The sequence below is a fragment of the Vombatus ursinus genome, unplaced genomic scaffold (assembly GCF_900497805.2).
Source record: "Vombatus ursinus unplaced genomic scaffold, bare-nosed wombat genome assembly UNPS02012082.1, whole genome shotgun sequence".
Taxonomy (NCBI): Eukaryota; Metazoa; Chordata; class Mammalia; order Diprotodontia; family Vombatidae; genus Vombatus; species Vombatus ursinus.
This window is the reverse complement of record NW_020951860.1, coordinates 2,024,278-2,044,325: the sequence shown is the minus strand read 5'-3', so window position 1 is coordinate 2,044,325 and position 20,048 is coordinate 2,024,278. Positions and strand designations below refer to the sequence as shown.

At 40.5% G+C, this 20,048-nt stretch overlaps 1 protein-coding gene across 1 annotated transcript in view; it reads left to right on the top strand.

The window, feature by feature from the left end:
- Positions 1–20,048, top strand: part of CACNA2D4 (calcium voltage-gated channel auxiliary subunit alpha2delta 4) — a 163,442-nt gene that overhangs the window by 132,965 nt on the left and 10,429 nt on the right. The window contains exons 33-35 of the mRNA XM_027857342.1: positions 10,034–10,086; positions 10,621–10,676; positions 12,836–12,856. Of these exons, the coding sequence (XP_027713143.1) occupies positions 10,034–10,086; positions 10,621–10,676; positions 12,836–12,856 (130 nt within the window). The remainder of the gene's footprint in view (positions 1–10,033; positions 10,087–10,620; positions 10,677–12,835; positions 12,857–20,048) is intronic.

Here is a 20,048-nt window from a genome sequence, read left to right as displayed (position 1 = left end):
ACACCTCTGATCTAGACCAAAACTTCATTTCATAGATGAAGAAACTGAAGCCCAGACAGATGAAATGTCTAGCCCAATGTCACTCCAGGAAAAATACTGTTTGTATTACAACACACTCATAGAGGGATTAGGCTCGCTCCAGTTTTATTTCACTAATGCTTCCATATGTGGCCAAGGAACCAAGTCCACGGACTCCCGTAGCAACTAGTTCCATCTACCCCTCTACACAAAATGCTAAAAAGCCAGTTAGAAGAGATCTCAGAAACCATCAAGTCCAATCTGCACCTGAACAAGAATCCCCTTTTGCAGCATCCTGACAAATAGTCATCCAGCTTTAGCCTGAAGATCTCCACCAAGGGTGAACATGCCACCTACCCAGGCAGCACATTCCACTTTTGGGCAGTTCTCATTGTTAGAAAGTTTTTCCTTATATCAATCTTAAACTGGTCTCTGAAACTTGCACCCACTGGGACTAATAGTAATTGAATATTTAATCCCTCTTTCACATGACAGCTTTTAAAACACTTGAAGTTTTCCCCCATATCTCTCTGCCCTCCTTCTACCTCCCAACCTCCAACTCAGATCTTCTTTTTAAACTAAAAATCCTTCCAGTGACTCTCACGGGCCATGGACTTCAGTCTTCTCACCATCCTGTTCATCTTCTTCCAAATGAATTACATAATGTCCTTTCTAAACTGTTGTGCCCAGAACCAATAACAAATATACAGACGTAAACTGACCAGTGAAAAATGCTTGATGATTAGTGCCTCCCTCATTCTGGACACCATGCTTCTTTTCCTGTTAGCTTTTTCGGTTCCCATGCCAAACTTCATTTATACCGTGCTTGTAGTACACTTAACCCCGCCACTCCCCCAGGTCATTTTCACAAGAAAATAGTCTAGCCAAACCATCCCCATTTTGTGCAACTAACTCTTTGAGTTCAGGGTATAATATTTATCCCTATCAAATTACTTCTTAGTCATTCCACTCTTCTAACCTGTATACAATTAACTATCATGTCAGCTATCTCTCTCAAAGACTTCATCTACAAATATAATAACCCGAGGGCAGACTGAGCAAGAACTCAATAAACATTTGCCCAAAAGACAAAAATGAAAGTCATCAAGTCAACAAACATTTATTAAGCATCTACCATGTGCCAGGCATTGTGCTAAGTGCAGAGGATAAAACAAAGGCAAAAGACAGTTCCTGCTCTCAAGAAGCTTACAGTTTTGGGCACAGACAAGATTCAAACAGCTCAGTACAAACAAGATATATACATTATTAAGTTGCAAATAAACTCAGAGGGCAGGCATGAAGATTAAAAGACTTTTGTAGAAGGTGGGACTATAGCTGAAATTTGAAGGAAGGCAAGGAGGCTAGAATGTGGTGATGAGAAAAGAGTTCCAGGTAAGGGAAGCAACCAGTAAAAATGCAGGAGACGGAATGTTGGAATATTGGGGAACAGCAAGAAGGTTATTGGATATCAGAGTTGATAGAAAGTGGGCAGAGTGTAAGGTTTAAAAAGACTTGAAAGGTAGGAAGGGACTAGATTATGAAGGACTTTAAAAGCCAAACAGAAGATTTTATACTTGACCTGCGTTTTAGGAAGATCAGTTTGACAACACAGTGGAGGATGGACAGGAGTGGGGAGAGACTTGAGGCAGGGAGACATCAGGTGTGAGGTGACTGAAGGCCTACACCAAGGTAGTGGCAGTGTCAGAAAGGAAGGAGACATATATGAAAAAGTTGTTCTTCGTCCTTCATTCTTGAAGAGGATCAATGACATCATGAGGTAAAGTCTTGACTTGCATGTGAATTGGATTTAAGTGAGGTAGAGCTATGCAAAGTTGTCAGCCTCACTATCTCCTCCAGAGTCTTCAAAGTCCACTGGAGATGTAACAAAGGTAGAAATGACAAGACTTGGGAAATGATTGAATTGGGGGAGGCGGGGAGAGAATGAGGAGTTGAGGATAACAGCCTTTGTAACTAGGAGAATGTTGCCCTCCACAGTAAGAAGCAAGTTCAGTAAAGGGGAGGGTTTCAGGAGAAAGATAAGGAATTCAGTTCTAAACACAGCATGTTTAAGATGTCCACAGGACATCCAGTTCAAGATGTCTGAAAGGCAGCTGGGGTTGGGAGAGTGGAAGATAGGAGGGACATTAGAGGTGGATGAGTGGATGAGATTCATCTGTGTAAAGATGACAGTTTTATCCCGGGGAGGTGATAAGACCACCCTAAGAAATACTGAAAAACTTCTTGTCTTCAAAGAGCTTATTTTCTATTGAGGTCCCTAAGGGTAATCTACCAGAGCTCCTAGTTATGAGATGATATCTTTTGTTTGTTCATCCAACCAGTTCTAAATTCATCTAACAGTACTATTATCTAGGCCACAGCACTCCATCTTGTCCACAAAGAGAACACAAGAAACTTTGTCAAATGCATCACTGAAATCTAGGTTTACTGTGTCTGTGGCATTCCCCTAACGCTGTCACAAAAGGAAATGAGGTTAGGCTGGCACGAACTCTTCTTGATGAAGCTACTCTTAGCAATCATCAATACGTTTCTAAATGCTCCTAAGCCCTCTCTCTCATATGTTCCGAGCTCACTGGCCTATATATAGTTTCCAAATGCCATGCTCTTCTCTTTTAAAATACTCAGGACAGCATTTGCTCTTACATCCTATAACACTGCTCGAGTCATCCACAATTCTCAAACGTCCTTACAGTTACTTAACATTCACTTCTACCAGTTCTTTCAGGCCTCTATGTTGCAGTTAGTTCAGTCCTGGTGACAATTCATTGAAGAAGACAGTACTCTCTTACTATCTCCATATTTACCTTAAAGTACAATTTAATCATTTATGTTTAATCCTTCTCTGTGGGAAGCATTGTACTTGATGGAAAGGACAGAAGCTAAATATAGTTAAATAGTTTTTCCCTATCTACTTATCCCAGCCAATAGTCCCATTGCTTCATTCTCTCCCTCCAATTGGGCTTAAGAAGACCTTTTTTTTGTCCTTAGGATTCATTCACTATCAGTCTCAGCTCATTCCAGTCTTATCCCCTCCCAATACTACTTATAGTACTGTCAGGTTTTTGTAGTCGTCCTCTATTACCTATCCCTGCTTCCACTTTTTTTCCCACAATTTTGTTTTGACTTACAAACTATGATTTTATCAATGTAGGGGTCTCCTGGGTGGGAGTGCCTAGAAGTAAAGATTAGAAGCAAATCTGTGATTTTAGAAAATCTTAGAAAATTGGCTGGTGGCAAACAGAAATTAAATGACATCTCTAATCAAAAAGCTTCTATGCATCAGAGAAACAGAACCGGAACCCAGGTCTCCCTGCCCCCAAAGCCAGCTCTCTCTTTACTACGTCATACCACTCTCCACTGTCAAATATGTCTTTTTAATATGTCAGTGGAAGCTAGGTGACTCAGTGGATAGAGTGCTGGGCCTGGAGTCGGGAAGATTTATCTTCCTGAGTCCAAATTTGACCTCAGGAACTTAATAGCTATGTGACTCTGGGCAAATTACTTAACATTGTTTGCCTCAGTTTCTCATCTGTAAAATGAGCTAGGGAAGGATATGACAAACCACTCCAGTATCTTTGCCAACAAAACCCTAAATGAGGTCATGAAGAGTCAGACATGACTGCACCACTCAGCAGCATTCAAAGCACCACGTTAGATATACAAAGACAAAAATGAAATAGTCCCTGCCCTTAAGGAATTTAGGTGGGGGTGGGAAAGAAGAGAGAGAATACAAGAAAGCAATTAATTCAAAGTAATGGGTTAGGGTGACAAGGCGCACTGCAGGCGCTAGTAAATCTTTATTAAATGACTGGCATAAGGAGCTCCCTGGATGCAGTAAATGCAGGTTCCAAACCTCTCTGCAATTTAGTCTTACACGGCATGGGGACCTGAAGCTAACAGAGTCAGAGGAAAGACTGGGACCCTCCTAAGAATACTTTTAGCTATGGAAATACAAAGTAATAGGTGATGGGGAACTAACTACAGGAAAGGGTGGCACCTGAATTGTGTTTATCACAAATTCTAAGATGCCGCCCCACCTCACCCCATCCCACCCCCAAATCATTTATGTTCCAGTTCAATGGGAAACCGATGGTCCCCATTTGTCGGTCATAACTAGGTCCAGAATAATAATTCTCTTTGTCACTTCCTCCATCTTTGGAATAATGAAATCATTACGATCAGCCCTTCTGCTTCTTGCTAAGCGAATATGCCCTGTGTGTGGCCAGACAATTGAAGAATCCCGTCCCTCCCCCATACGTTATTTAAACACTGCCACTGAGTCGGTGGAGGACCACAGAGCTAGAGCGCCCGGGCGTCCCACTGCCTGTGGTCTAAAGAACTTCCGCCAAGGTTTGTTGGCAGAGGACGCCATGAGGAAGCGAGAAGACAGAGGCCGGCAAGCTGCGCCGGTCCCCCTGCTTCCTTCCGCTGACCTTGAGGATGGGCTCCGCTCATCTCCACTTTGGCCCCTCTCTGCCTCCCTGTGTGCCACGGGTCGCAGGGACAGGGTCCCCAGGTCCTTGCCGGGGAAGCACTAGCCCCCGCGCGGGTCGTAGTTCCCTCAAAACTTGACCGGAACTTCCCCTGAAGGCTACCGGAACCAGGGCTCGCATGTGCACTCTGTGCACCGTCTAGCCCTGTAGTCCTCCACCCTCTCGGTGCCCGCGGCGCTTGGGAGGGGGGAGGGGGGAGGGGCGCAGTGCACACAGTTCTTCCTCCGATTCTCTCTAAGACGGATGCCCTTCACCCAACTTTCCCGGCTCCAGCAGTCCCTGGATCTCCTCAGCCTTCTTCACCGCCTTATTCCGTCTCACCCTCACAAAGCCCTAACACCAGTCATGAGTCCCATCCTGCCAAATCCAGCGAAACCTGGGAAGTTTAGGATCGTGTGCTTTGTATCCGGGAGTTACTGCGGGCTCTCCTCTGGGGCGCTGTCTCCTTAGGCTCTTGCATATTTTTACTCTCTGGCCTTAGAGGATGGAGTATCTCTCCCCCCTCCTCTTTCTCTTTTCTTCATCAGACTTACAAGACTCCATCCAGGGAATATATATACATGTGTGTGTATGTGTGTGTGTGTGTATTGTATGTATGTATATATGTGTGTAGATATGTATAATAGATATGTATTTTATATATATATATATTTTTTTTTTTTTTTAACCAGCCTTCGGGTGACTACATCACCAGAGAAGTTTAATACAAATTAAAATCCTGCTTTTAGATGCCATCTTCTTTAGCAACTGTTCAGTTACCAAATCTGCTTCTTCTGAAGCCCACAGCTTCATTCCGCAACAACTTTAAGAAAACAAAAAATTTTAAACAGAATTTAAAGTTAAAACAAAACACTGTGCGCCCTAAAGTCTTCAGTCTCTTGCGCGAGATTCCATAATGAAGCGACACTTGCTGGGTTCCTTCTGGTTAATCACCGGAAGAGGGCAGTTGTCATCAAGTTTGAAAAGTCAGGACAACAAATAGCCAGCCACCCTGGTCCCCCTGGTGTCAATCACCAACCTATGCTATTAATCTCTCCCTCCCAAGGTTACTGGCTGGCCACACTCTGGATGGTGCCTGTGGATGTTACATCTTTATTCTTGGAACACATAAAGCTGGTCCCTTGCCTGTCTTAAAACTATTACTCAGTTCCAAATGTTCAAGAGTCCTTCTTTCCTCCTCTGTGTCACTTTTTCTACCCTTCATCTTCCTACCACTTCAACTCCATCCTCCCCCTGCTCCTCACTTTTCTTTCTTCCTGAACTACTTGCTCTATACCTTCAAAGAAGATCTCATTTTTTCTGATAACCCAGAAAGGTGTTCTTCCAGCTCTTTCATATCAGCCTTAGAGAAAAACTAAATCAAGCAAGATGCTTGTGTCAGGTGTGCTCACACACACACACAAAGAATAAAACACTACCTGCTTCTAAGTACCTCACTCTATCAGAAAGACTGCAGATACATATATAAGTATATATGGAATATATATAGGAGACAGCATGGTGTAGAGATCTGTCCTTAAAGTCAGGAAGACTTGCATTCAAGTCCCACCTCTGACTCTGGGAAAGTCATTTAACTTCTCAGTGCTCTAGGACTATAAGGTGTAGTAAAGTTGCTGCCCTGCATTGGGGAAGGGATTTGCCTATACCAATGAAATAACACAGTCAGTCCCTATCCCCCTATACAGAATACATATTGAAAACAATCGGGAAAGTTTCCCATAGAAAGTGGTTGTTGAGCTGAGTCTTAAAGGAAACAAGAGTTTTTAAAAGGCAGAGGTGAGGAGAAAGAACAGCCAGTGCAAAGGCACCAAGTGAGAAATGGAGTGTTATGTGTGAAGAACTGCACCAAAGCCAGCGTAGCTGGACCATGGTGTGTGGAAACAGAAGTAATATATAATAAGATAACTAGAGCATTTATTCAACGCTTATTGTGGGTCGAGCACTGTGCTAAGTGCTATTGTCGTTTAGTCATTCAGTCCTGTCCAACTCTTTGTGACCATAACACACCAACCCCTTCTGTCCTCCACTATATCCCAAAGTCTAAGTTCATGTTTGTTGCTTCCATATTATCTGTCCATATCATCCTCTGCTGTCCCCTTCTCCTTTGGCCTTCAATCTTTTCCCAACATTAAGGTCTTTTCCAGGTCCTGTCTTCTCATTATGTGGCCAAAATATTTACATTTCAGCTTCAGTACTTGACCTTCCAATGAATAGTATGAATTAATTTCTTTAAGTATTGACTGATAAGGACTTGCTGCCCAGAGTACTAACAAAAGTCTTCTCCAATACCACAATTAGAAAGTGTTGATTCTGTGGTGCTCAGCTTTCCTTATAGTCTAACTCTCACAGCCATACGTTGCGACAGGAAAAACCATTTCTTTGACTATACAGACCTTTGTCAGCAAGGTGATGTCTGTTTTTTTAGTATGCTGTCCAGATTTACAGGTGTTCAAGGAGGACCAGCACCTCTGGTGTGAGGGCTTGCCAAGCCCTTTTCAGGGCTGCTCATCCACCTTTGGTGTTTAACTGGCACTCAACTCTCACCTGTGGCTCCAAGAAGCTGTAGCATGCACAGTGGCCACACCCTAGTAAACCATCTTGGCAGACAGGCTAAATCAGGTTGACAGTAACCAATAGGCCTCAAACCCATCAGTGAGTTGGGGGGGGGGACATCTACCCCAAGCATGTGAAGACTTCCCAGTAGAATGGGCAGGTGAGAACAACTTGAAAGTGGTTGAAGCAGGTGCTGTGGAGCACTTAGAGCTTGGTCAGCTATTGAAGATGCCAAGGGTATCCTGGGCCATTGCCAGTCATCCTGTCTTAACGTTGGACTTCAGTGACTCTGGAAGAGAGTGAGGTTGACAACCCTGTGCAACTCTGCCTCACTTAAATTCAATTTACATGAGTCAAGACATCACCCAATGATGTCATTGTTCCTCTTCGAAAACAAAGTACAAAACCACAACAGTTTTCCTTCCAACGAGCAAGCATCTTTTAATTTCATGACTGCATTCACTGTTTGCAGTGATCTTTGAGCCAAAGAATATAAAATCTGATACTGCTTCCATTTCTTCTCTCTTTATTTGCCAGGAAGTGATAAGACTAGTTACTATGATCTTAGGTTTGTTGGTTTTTTTTTTTTTTGGAAGGGGTTGGCTTGATGTTAAGCTTCAAGGCATCTTTTTACTCTCTCTTCTTTCACCTTCATTAAGAGGCTTCTTAATTATTTTTCACTTTCTGCCATCAGAGTAATATTGTCTGAATATCTAAGATTGCTGATATTTCTCCTGGCAATCTTAATTCCAGCTTTTGATTCATCCAATTTGGCTTTTTTCATGAGGTACTCTACATATAAGTTAAAATAAATAAGGTGACAATATACAGCCAAATACAAGAAAGACAGTCCCTTTGAGGAGCTTACTCTTTAACAGAAGGAAGACAACACATAAAGGGGAATTGGAATTGGGGGGTGGGGAGAGAGGATGTTTAAAGTGACTTGGAGGCCTAGTTTGTGAAAAAATAAGGCAAAAGAAAATAAGGTAAATGGAGCCAGATTGTGCAAGGCTTTAAAATCCAAAGAATTTATGTTTTATCTTAGAGGCAACAGGGAGTCCTTAGAGTTTATTGGGTAAGAAAGTGATATGGTCAGACCTGCATTTTAGGAAAATCACTTTGGCAGCCTGGAACATGGATTGAAGTGGGGAAACACTTGAGGAAGGGAAACCAATTAAGAGGTTACTGCAGTAATGAAGAGTGATGGAGGCATGGCCAAAAGTGTGAGCAGAGAACAGATCAGTTGTGAGAGAGGTTGTCAAGGCAGAATGACAAGGTTTGGTAACTGAATGGATTTGTCTGGTGAAGAGTCAAGGATGAGGTTTTGAACCTGGGAAACTGGAAGAATGGTGGTTTCTGTGACAGAAATGGGGAATTTGAGAAGAGAGGTTGGTTTGCAGGAAAACAATGAATTCTATTTTGGATATGTTGAGTTTGAGATATCTATGGGACATCCATGGAGCTCAGGAGAAAAGACTGGAAAGAGCTGAAACATCTGCTTAGAAATAGTTATCAAATTAAAACCAGAAGTGGGCATGCCTATAATCCCTGCTACTGGAAGAGGACTGAGGCTGATGGATCTCTTGAGATCTGAGCTAGAATGGGCTAAAAGTCACTTGGTGCCCATACTAAGTCTAACACCAATATGGTGAGCCCCTGGAGCAGGCTACCAGGTTGCCTAAGGGCAAACTGGTCCACATTAGAAATGAAGCACGTCAAAGCTTCTGGCCCATGAGCTGGGTACTTCCAGCCTGCAAAAGATAGAGAGACCCAGTCTTAAAAGAGAAAGAGAGAGAGGGAAGGAGAGGGAGAGACAGAGAGAATGAATTAAATCTATGAGAGCTAATAAGGTCATCAAGCAAGAGTGTTGTATGTTAGGAAAGACAAAAATAGTCTTGTCTCTTAAATCACTGTAAAATTCAACTTGCCCTCCATACTTGCTGAAAACAAGATCCTCTCAATCTTTTGTCATTTTGGTAGCTATAGTCCCTAAATTAACTGCTATTGGCCAATCCTCTTCATTGTACTGAGGGGCAGCTGAATCAAGATTTAACTAATTAACTAATTATTTTATTTATCTTGGGTTTCCAGCCTTTTTGCGATGGAATGCTAAGCTCGATGATGAGCTGTTTGATTAGCCATTTCCAGATTCCTGCCAAGTCCTAATGCAAACAGTTGCTGTCAGCTGTATGGGTATGAGGGCCTCAAGCAGGAAAACAATTACTCACCAAGTTTTTAATCTAATCTCCTCTAATTACTTGAATACTTTAGATACCACCTTGAGCTTCTCTGGCCACATTGCTCCATACAAGACTCATTGATTCAGATCAGAGATGCCTCCTAAGCCCTTAGTGCTTTTCTCCTGAATAGTGATTCACTTTTCCTCCCTATTCTAAACCCCACCCCACCTCACCCCCTCTTAGTAATGTGAGACTGAACATTCCAAATACCCAGTAGCAGTAGCCTTATTCCCTAGAAGTTCCAATTAACTGTCAATAAGTAAATTTTCCTAGCTTCCTACAAATATCTAACCTACAATAGGAATTACTCAGAAGACTCAATAATGTCAGAAAAGACCTTAAAGGCCATCTAATCCAACCTCTTCTATTCCCCACTCTACTACCAGCAGTATTTTATCAGTAAGGGTTTAGTTATTTCTCCAAGCCCAAACAACTGGTGAGTTAACAGCACCAGGACTTGAACTCAGGTTTCCTGACTCCTCACACAGTGTTCCTTCTACTATGTCATGCTGTCTTCTCAAACGTCTCCTCCAGCAGAATGATGTTGAGAAACTGTTTCTTAAAGGTAAAATAGAAGATGAGGTGGTGGGTATTTGGGTAATTTGTATATTAACTTAAGATACAAAGTCTTTGGGGTGCTTTGGCTGTTAAGGTCTAGAGGCTAAGGGGCAGTCTGGCCTTGGATCTTAATGATGTACTCTACCATTCTAGCCCATCTATTCGATTGTGACTGCTGCCAAATGGCTGATGAGTGAGCTCTTCATGTGAGTGTGGGTGTCTGAAAGAATTACTTGGGGGCAAGGGAGGGAGATTCTCTGCTGGGTTGGGATCACAATGGGGACCCTTTCCTGGGAATTCTGGCTGTCTTCAGGGCACTCATGGATACACATAGTGGGGAGGAGAGAGCCCAATTATGTGGGAATCAGAGATAATAGATGACATTCCCTCGATACACTCAGCACCCAAAATAGGCTGGTCTGCTGAAGGCCCAAGGAGGGAACCAAGCAACAGTGTGCATCACTGTAACCTAGATCTCAGCCAGCATGGGGCAGACCTATGAGTAACCAAGGAAAAGAGGAGACAAGGACTGGCTGCCAGCCATTGGGTGTTTGGTACAGCGCTGTCTACCTCCTTGTCCCTGGAGCAGGTGAGACTCCTTACCCTCTACCTCCTGCCAACCTTCGGAAAGAAAGTGTACCATTTAAGGAGGGTGAGAAAAAGAAGCTAAAACTTCCTACCCAGTACCATCCCCATCCTCATCATACACATACACACTACTCCTGTACCTTTTTTTACAGGTTCTTTTTAGAATGGGGTACATGGGGCTGCTGGCAGCAGGACAGCAGGGCAGAGGGTGAGTACACAGCATTTACAGGGGTTGGGGAAGACCGAGCCAGGACCCGATAATATCAGGCATTTTGCAGGAACAGCACCAAGTGCCTGAATTTCAATTAAAGTCGACAAACATTTATTAATTACTTACTTAGAAGGGTGCAGTGCTGGGTACTGGGGATACAGTGATTAGAAAAAAAAACAACTCAACAAATATGTATTAAGCATCTTCTCTAGAAAGAATATTGTGTTAAGCATATGAAAGATTCAAAGTTTTGATAACATACTTGCCCTTACAGAGCTTACAATAAGGGGACATGACTCATGCATAAACTTATGATAAAAAAAAAAACACATATGTTAAGTCTATTTTAAAAGGTACAAACAATGCCATGTGAGGTCAAAAGGTATCAGAAAAGGCTTCCTAGAGGAGATAACATTTGAGTTGGGTTAAGGCTATAAAAATGGGGTGATGCCAAATTTAAAAGGACTTTGAATGCCAGGCTAAGGAGTATAACTTTTACTCAAGAGGCTAAAAGGAACCACTGATGATTTTTCAGCAGAGTACTGATATGACCAAATCTATACGTAAAGATTAACCTGGCAGTGGTCTTAAGAATTTAATAAAAGGAGGAAGAGAGTGAAGGCCTAAAGAACTCTTAGGAAGGTATGGCAATGGCCTAAATAGATAGTAATGAGGACCTGTACACTAATTCCTTATAATCAAAGAAAGATAATAAGCTTGGTTTTAGACACGTTGCCAATGGTACACCCAGACAGACAGGGATGCCCTATAGGCAGATGGAGATGCAAGTCTGAAATGCAAAAGAAAGGATTGGAAATATACTACACATTTGGGTATTATCTGTATAAAGGTGATCACTAAAGCCGTGGGAGTAATGAGATTGCCAAGGAAGTGAGTGTAGAGAAAGATAAGGGAAAAGAACACAGAACAGAACCTTGGAGAACATCCACTTGCTGAAGCAGACAGTGAAGGAGACAGAGAAAAAACAACTACAGAGGAAAGAAGAGAGCCAAGAGAACAAAGCAACTCAAAAGTCATGAGAGATAAAAGTATCCAAGTCAATAAATGCTACAAAGAGGTCAAAACAGGGCGAGAACTGAAAAACAAACAAACAAACAAACAAAACAGAAAACACAAGTGACCTTTGAGAAAGTAGTTTTTCTAGTAGAGGTGAAAGTACAGTGGCAAGGAATTAAGTGACATGAATAATTGAGTGTTGGGGAAATGGAGACACTTGTTGAAAAGAAAAGCTGAAAAACTCTTCCCTTCTTGACAGAAATAGGGAATGTGTATGTATACACAATGTATATATATTTATGTGTCTACATATACACACATGTACACATACATAAATATATATGCATATGTACATAGATATATGTGTGTGTATATATATGGAGCATCAAATTCTTTTGATGTGTTGGTGTTTGCTGAACTGGTACGTTATGTTACATTATATCATGTCATATCATTTATGTATACATATATATATATATATTGCACAGCTTAGATGCAAACCATACCTGACCTAGGATGATGTCACTGGCAGTGGAAAGAAAGGTACAGATTCTAGATTTTCTTCAGAGGCAAAATTAACAGGATTTAGTAACTAAATGAACCAGAGGGATCCAGAGGAGTGGGAATCAATGCTTTGAGCACAGGTAACTGGAAGGATGGTAGTCTAAAAGAAATAAGGAAGTTAGGGGGATCATGAATTCTGGAGAGGCCTTACAAAGTCATAGGACTGAAATGTTCATTTTGGGACATATTGAGCTTAAAGTATTAGAGTTCAGGGGAGAATTCAGCGTTGGAAGCATGGAAGTAGAAACTCTGCTTTGATGTTAATGGAATGTCTGTTGGAAACTTACTGAGATGGAATTCCAGGGGAAAGGGACAACTAAACCATGCTTTATATCATATCCCTCATAGACTTCTCTCATACCTTCCTCCCAACCCCTAAACCTATCACCTCCCTATGTGACATCATCTCTCTGCTACTTCGGGACGTCACCGTGTGATATCACTGCATCCTATCATCGCTACATCCTGTGACACCCTCATTCTGCCTGACTTTGCCCCTTTCCTGTTCCATCATCTTGTGAAATGTGCCTCCATGATTCCATCTCCACCTTGTGCTGGTCACATGACCTGAGCAGCCAAAGCCATCTTCCATCACTGTAAGTAAAATCAATTAATGAGATGCTAAAGGCATGTCTCAGACTCCAAGCTTGGGGAAGAAAAGACTGAATTCTTTTTAGGATATTCCTCATTTAGGGGGCCCTAGCCATCTACCATTTCAGGACATCATGTCAGGAGATGAGAATGCCCTTAATTCAAACTGCAGAGAAGCATTCAGTATGTAACAAACATTTATTAAACACCCACTATGTGCCTGGTACCGTGCTAAGCACTAGGGATACAAAAAGAGACAAAAAAACAGTTCCTGACCTCAAAGAGCTCACAGTCTAATGTGGGAGACAACAAACATGTACAAACAAGGCATATACAAGATAGAGAGGAAAAGGTTAAAAGACGGAAGGTACTAGAATTAAGAGAAGTTCTAAGTGGTATCACACAAATATACCACAACCTACACAGAATGGAAGGTTCCTTAAGTCTCCTGTAACAGTTCTCTGGGGTGTTGCAAGTATTATTATCTCCATTTTTAAACTAATGGGGAAACTAAGTCTCAGAAAAGTGATTTGCACATGGATACACAGCTAGTAAGAGGCAGAGCTCAGAGTTAAAAATTGACTTGTTCTGACTCCAAATCCCCTGTTCTTTCCACTATACCATAGTAAAAGACCAGATCACTCCATTTCTCCCCTGCAATCCCCACCATTGCCACCACTATCAAGACAGGCAGAAAGAGAACTGGACTGGAAGGAAGACCTAGCTTCCAATCCTTCCTCTGACATGTATTAACTATAATCATAGACGAGTCACCATTTCTCTGAGTCTCAACTTCTTCCTCTGTAAATAAAGATAATAATACATAGTACCTACCTCACAGGGTTTTTGTTATGATCAAACACAATCATGGTTGTGAGGTGCTTTGCCGCAAACTTTAAAGCACTGTGTAAATGTCAGTTGTCGTCATCGTCATCATCATCATCATCATCACCACTACCACACCAAAAATTACAGTGGGCTTGTTCAGACTTTGATTTCCTCACCAATAGCTCCCTTTCCAGAAGGTCATCCTTGCCCTACCTATCTTCTTCTATCAGCAAGGAGTTAAGTATATACTGTGTGAAGAGTATATTAGTAATAATACCTTACATGTCTATTAGACTTTCTAGTCCTCAAAGCATTTCCACAACCATCATCTGATTTGATCCTCATGATATTATATAAGAGTGAATGAAGCAGAGCAGATACAATCCCTTATCCCCATTTTATAGAAGAAACTGAAGCCCAATGAGTTTTCAATTTGCCTACAGAGCAAGTAAGTGGAAGTTATCACAGAATCATGGGTTTAGAACTGAAAGGAATGTAAGAAGCTTACCTACTCTAACTTCTTTCTTTAGTACTTGAGGAAACAGTCCCAGAGAAGTCAGGTGACTCATCCAAAGTCATATAGATAGCAAGTGTCAGAGTCAGAGTTTGAACATAGATCCTCTTTCTACTGTACAGATTTTCTGACTCTTAAGTCCAGCACTTTTCCCACTACGCTGTTACTAGGCACTGTTGGGGAATACAAAAAACAAACCAAAAACAGGCCTAAGAAACAAATATGACCTGATGCTTCCCCGGTCCACATCTGAAGCAATTGTTTATGGATTAATAAGTGCTAGGGACAGGAGAGAATCTAGGGTTATCTCTAGCTATTATTATTTTGTCTGGACCTCTGATTTTATCTGTATAGGGAACGATAATACCTCCACACTTGATGATCAGGCAGCTAGTTAGCTGAAGGATAGACCTTACTGTTGACAGATACATTTTTGACTTTTAATTAGCACCTTACCTTTGACTTTTAATTAGTGCCTCAATATCTTCTCTTGGGTTCATAGTTTTATTGAAAAGAGCTTGGACTGGGCATGAGGAGACCTAGCTCTGTGAGTTAATCATTGTATGACCTTGAAGAAGTCATTTAACCTCTAAAAAAGGAGCCCATGCTTCCCTTTCAGTAAAATGCCTATCTTGGATATGCAATGAAGATAAATTGAGATTAAAGATAAAAAAGGATATTGAAGGAAGTAAAGGGTTGTACAAATGCAAAGGAGTGTCACCATTATTGTTACTAATAACCATAATAACAAACCCATCAAAGCCCAATCCAACATCCATGTTGGGATGGTAAGAATGGCAAAATAAGAGAATACCACCAGCCAGGGTGATGTGCCCTAAGACCACTACCATAGCTGGAAAGGCTTTGCAAAAACCCTTAAATATCCTCTGATGATATTATTGATTTGGTTATCATCTCAGATAGGGTCATATAACTATTTCTATGAATATAAGAGATAAATAGAGTGGCGCAAAGTTTCAGCTGGACCTACTTGGGACAATTATGATAATTAGCTTGATACTGGAGTGAGTGATGCTCCTTCATGTTCTGTTATCCTAAAGATGCAAGAAAAACTGTAACAAAAAAAACAGAAATACCAATACCCCACCTGCTAGAACTGCTTCAGTACAGCATGACTGAAGCCCACTGTTGTGGGCAAACCACTAGTATGAATGAAATGAATTGAAGGTTTGAATGCTTTAAAAAAATATATTCTGATACTACATCAATAAAATTGGAAACTGATCTTATCAGTTATAGGCCAAGATTTCATACTAATTTTTGTCAACAATATAAACACAAAAATGCACTGCAAAATAATTGCAAGAAATGTTTTCATTGGGGCAGCTAGGTGGTACAGTGGTTAGAGCTCTGACCTTGGCGTCAGGAGGACCTCAGTTCAAATCTGACCTCAGACACTTGACACTTACTAGCTGTGTGACCCTGGGCAAGTCACTTAACCCCAATTCCCTCACCAAAAAAAAGCAAAACAAAAAAAAAGAAAGAAACGTTTTCATTCCTAAAATCAGATTAGATGAGATACAAGTAGAAGTTGAAGAGCTGATTAGAGAGAGAAAAAGCTAAAGAACTTAATGCCTTTGAAAATCTATACTTCTATTCTGGAAACACTAATAAAAAAAATGAGGAAAAACGCCATTGTCTTAAATTATTTTGAAAGAAGGTGGGCATATTTAGATTAGAATTTCAAAAAATCCTTTTTAAGTTAAATGGCACAAATTCAGCTAATAGACAAACTACAGCAAAATAGAGTAGTTTTAAAAATAGCTATCTTCAATAACCATCATGAGCAAATGCATTTTCCAACAATATTTGACAGCAAGTGTAAACAAATTTCATCACTTGCACATGACGGTATATGCTACAGTTGTTGCCAAGGGAAGTATCATGGGAAGAAAGGTAGCTCTCTCTAGGAATAGTCTTAAGGACAGGTGTCAAATACTATCATGGCAGAACCATTTTTAGAAAAGTCTTAAAAGCTGTGGAAAGACATTGGAAAATGAAATCAATATTGTGTTATAGAAAACTTGAACACCATATCATCCAAATAAAGCCAACAAAGAAGAAATATTCAGAATAGAATTCAGAATGCAATTCTGAATACTTATGTATTCCAAAATTCCATTGGTATTTTGTATACCAAAAATTCTTGATACCTTTATAAACAATTAAAAGTGAAAGCCAAAAAGTGAAAATGATATATGGAGTCAAACAGAACAATGAACAAAATAACAATTAAGTGGCAATAAAAAACTACATTACAGAGACTTGGGAAGCAAATAAATTAGAAGAGAGAGAACCCCTAAAGAAGGAGGACATGGAAAATTTCTAGTCATGTATATAATCAAGAGGAGTGCAAAACAACAAAAGCTCAATTATGATAAAATGTGAAACAGAAAGCTTGCATAAAGTTATATAATAAATGACAGAATGTTTATATGGTGGGGGCGGTTACTAAAATGCTAGCTTTTCTGAAAAACTGGAAAATGGGGAATCCAGTAAAATCCTAATCATTGACTCAGATGCTTCACATTTATATGTGAACTATTAGCAAAGCATTTTACCCAGTTTCTCTCCGGTGTGAGCTTGTTCTCCCTTTATATAGGCATTATATGTGAAGACATTATATATTTATTACTGAAAGATAAGAACGTCAGAGACCCAATCAAATATAGGTAGTTACATTTTTATGTGAGGGCAGCTAGATGGCAAAGTGGATAGAGTGCCAGGACTCAAGTCAGGAAGAAAGTCTTCCTGAGTTAAAATCTCAGACATTTATTAGCTGTGTGACCCTAGGCAAGTCACTTAACCCTGTCTGCCTGTTTCCTCATCTGTAAAATTAGCTGGAGAAGGAAATGGCAAACCACACCATTATCTTTGCCAAGATAAACCCAAATGGCATCACAAAGAGTTGACAAGGACAACAACAAAATGTTTGTGTACTTTACACAAAGCATTCACAGCTTGTATCACTCAAATCTATGAACACTTTTTAAGAAGACAGCATATTGGATGAGGAACCAAAGGGTGTGCCAAAAAAAGTTTTAGGGGATGCAACTCTATCAGTTTGATCATTTGCTATTTAACAGGCCAACCAAAAGCACTCTAACAGTTATGCAATCTTTATTAATTATCAAAGTCTTTGACTAAGTTCCAAACTTATAGTTTAGTGTTGTGCTGCAAATATATAAAATAGACCCAAACAAAATTAGAACTAAATTAGAACTAAAGTATTTGATGTCCATGTGGAAAACACCAGCAGGATATCAAAAACAAATTATCTAAAATGTGGCATCTTCCAGGAAAACAATTTTAGCTCACTGTGGTTCTTTGTAGTCTCAAACCTATTATTTATTGTATCACTATGGAATACAACTGAGTCTTTTAAGTCAAAGAGGGAATCATGCCAAAATATCATATTAAATACTTGATATGCATAGAAAGCATCAAGGTAATAGCTCCACTGAAAAGCACATTAAACGAGCTACTTCATTGTATGAAAACTTTCTCCAATGATATTAAGATATGGTTTGGACTTAATAAATGTTAAATTGTTAATGAAAGTATAACTAGTAGATGTTGCTATGACGTAGATGGTTAGCAGGCTGTGTACTTACCCTGGCTCAGGCATGTGACCTTTCCTTTGATCACCATTCTCTCCACTTCCCTTCCCTTTACATAAGAGGCTGAAGGTGTTGCCTAGAGCTCTTGCATTCAGATCAACCAAACTTAGCAATCATAGCCCATTTATCTGAGGGCAAAGGAAAACTTGAATCCATATGAAATCCTTTCTCTGTAATTTTAGAGTATTTTTTAATACATGTCATTAATAAATCATCTCACCTTGTCAAGCCACCAGATCAGATTCTGAAGACTAATAACAGAATAGGGCTAGTACCCTTACCTATTTAACTTCTTGTGTATTCAAGCCAGCAACTAGAATGTCCCCTCCAACCTTCATCGGCATTCCCTGTACACAATTAAAAATAACCAGTACCCCAAAGCAGTTAAGATTGACTTTATCTTTATTCGGAGATAGCCAGCTTTAAAATACTTTGAAAATAGCAAATAAATAGCTTTAAGGAAACAAGGAACTTAAGATTGAAACATCCATTCTTTTGGACAGAAGTGGGAGGGAGACTCACTGCTTTCTCAATTCTTAAAGGCTGAATTGCCTAGAAGCTTCAGTCTAAGTTCTTTGCTCCATTTGGCAAAGACTGGGCTGCTGAAGCCAAAATCTGCTTCCTCTCTAGTCCAGGGACTCATATTGCAAAATTCCTGTAAGAGATCCAATGGCCACTATTGTCCCACCCACCCCCATTCCTCCTTGGCCACAGTTCCTTGCCAGGGGAATGCTGCCACTACCAGTGCTACCTCTGTCTATCTCTCACAGATGATTCAAAAGCACCCACTGCATCAAGAAACTTCACCCTCCAGACTAAGGTCCATGATAGCTCCCCAGTCCTCCAGGACTGAGAAGACTACATCTACCAGAAGTACATTCTGAAACTCCTTTCTGACCTTCAGGAATTAGTTCCAATGTGGAGCTACAGAAGTAAGAATAGAAAATAAAGGCTTAGAGCTTGAATCTGGAGGCCAAACTGAGTTGGTATAGATGAAGATGATATTTAAAAATACCTTGTTCTCTAGGCAAGACACCTTGAGTGTGTATGTTAAGAGACTGATTGTCAACTTGAAGTAAATGTTTAATGGGAGAAACAAAAAGCAATTGACACCTGTTGACAACAGATCTAGAAGGCATAGAAACTAAAATGTGTACAATATTAAAGAAATACAGACAGCTATAGAAAAAGTAATACTTGCTTATCAAAAAGGAGAAAGATTGATAAATGTTCTCAGAACATACAATAAATAAATTTAAAATATACAAAAATACTTTTGGAACAAATACACCTCACTTCAAAAAGTCTGACAACAGGTATACAGATTTGTCAAATGTGACCAAAAGTGATTTATCTCTGGATGGATCCTATGAAGCAGTTAAGATCCCAGAGTAGATCAATCGGGTATGGAAATCTATCTTGCCCTACAGGAAAATGGGGGGGGTGGAAGGGGACAAGAGAGCAGAGAGATGATAGAGGGGAGGATAGATTGGGGGAGGGGGTAATCAGAAGCAAACACTTCTAAGGAGGGACAGCGTCAAAAGAGAGAATAGAATACATGGAGGTGGGGCCGGGATAGGATGAAGGGAAGTATACTTAGTCTTCCACAGCCTGACGACTATGGAAGTGTTTTGCATGACTATACATGTATAACCTGTATCAAGTTACTTGCCTTTTCAATGAGGGTGGGTGGGGAGGGAGGGAGAAAATTTGTAACCCAAAGTTTTAAAAACACATGTTAAAAAAAATTGTTTTCACATGCAACTGGGAAATAAGAAATACAGGAAATGAGGTATAGAAATCTATTCTGCCCTACAGGAAAATAAAAGGGGAAGGAGATAAGAGAAGGGGGAGAGATAGATGGTAGGGCAGATTAGGGGAAGGAGTATACAGAATGCACGCCATCTTGGGGTGGGGGGAGGGACGAGATGGGGAGAAAATTTGGAACTCAAAATCTTGTGGAAGTAAATGTTGAAAACTAAAAATAAATAATTTTTTAAAAAATCCCAGAGTAGAATCAAAAGGCAGTCCACGGGTGACACACACACGAATTCAATCAATAATAGGTTAACAGAGAAGCAATGAACAAATGGTTGAGTCATTGTCCTTCAGAAATGGTTAGAGAAACAGTGGGGCTTATGCCGGCAATTCAGTATCAGTCCATTGCCACCAGAACTTACAAAAGTGCAGATTGTGCAATGACGTGGTGGAAAC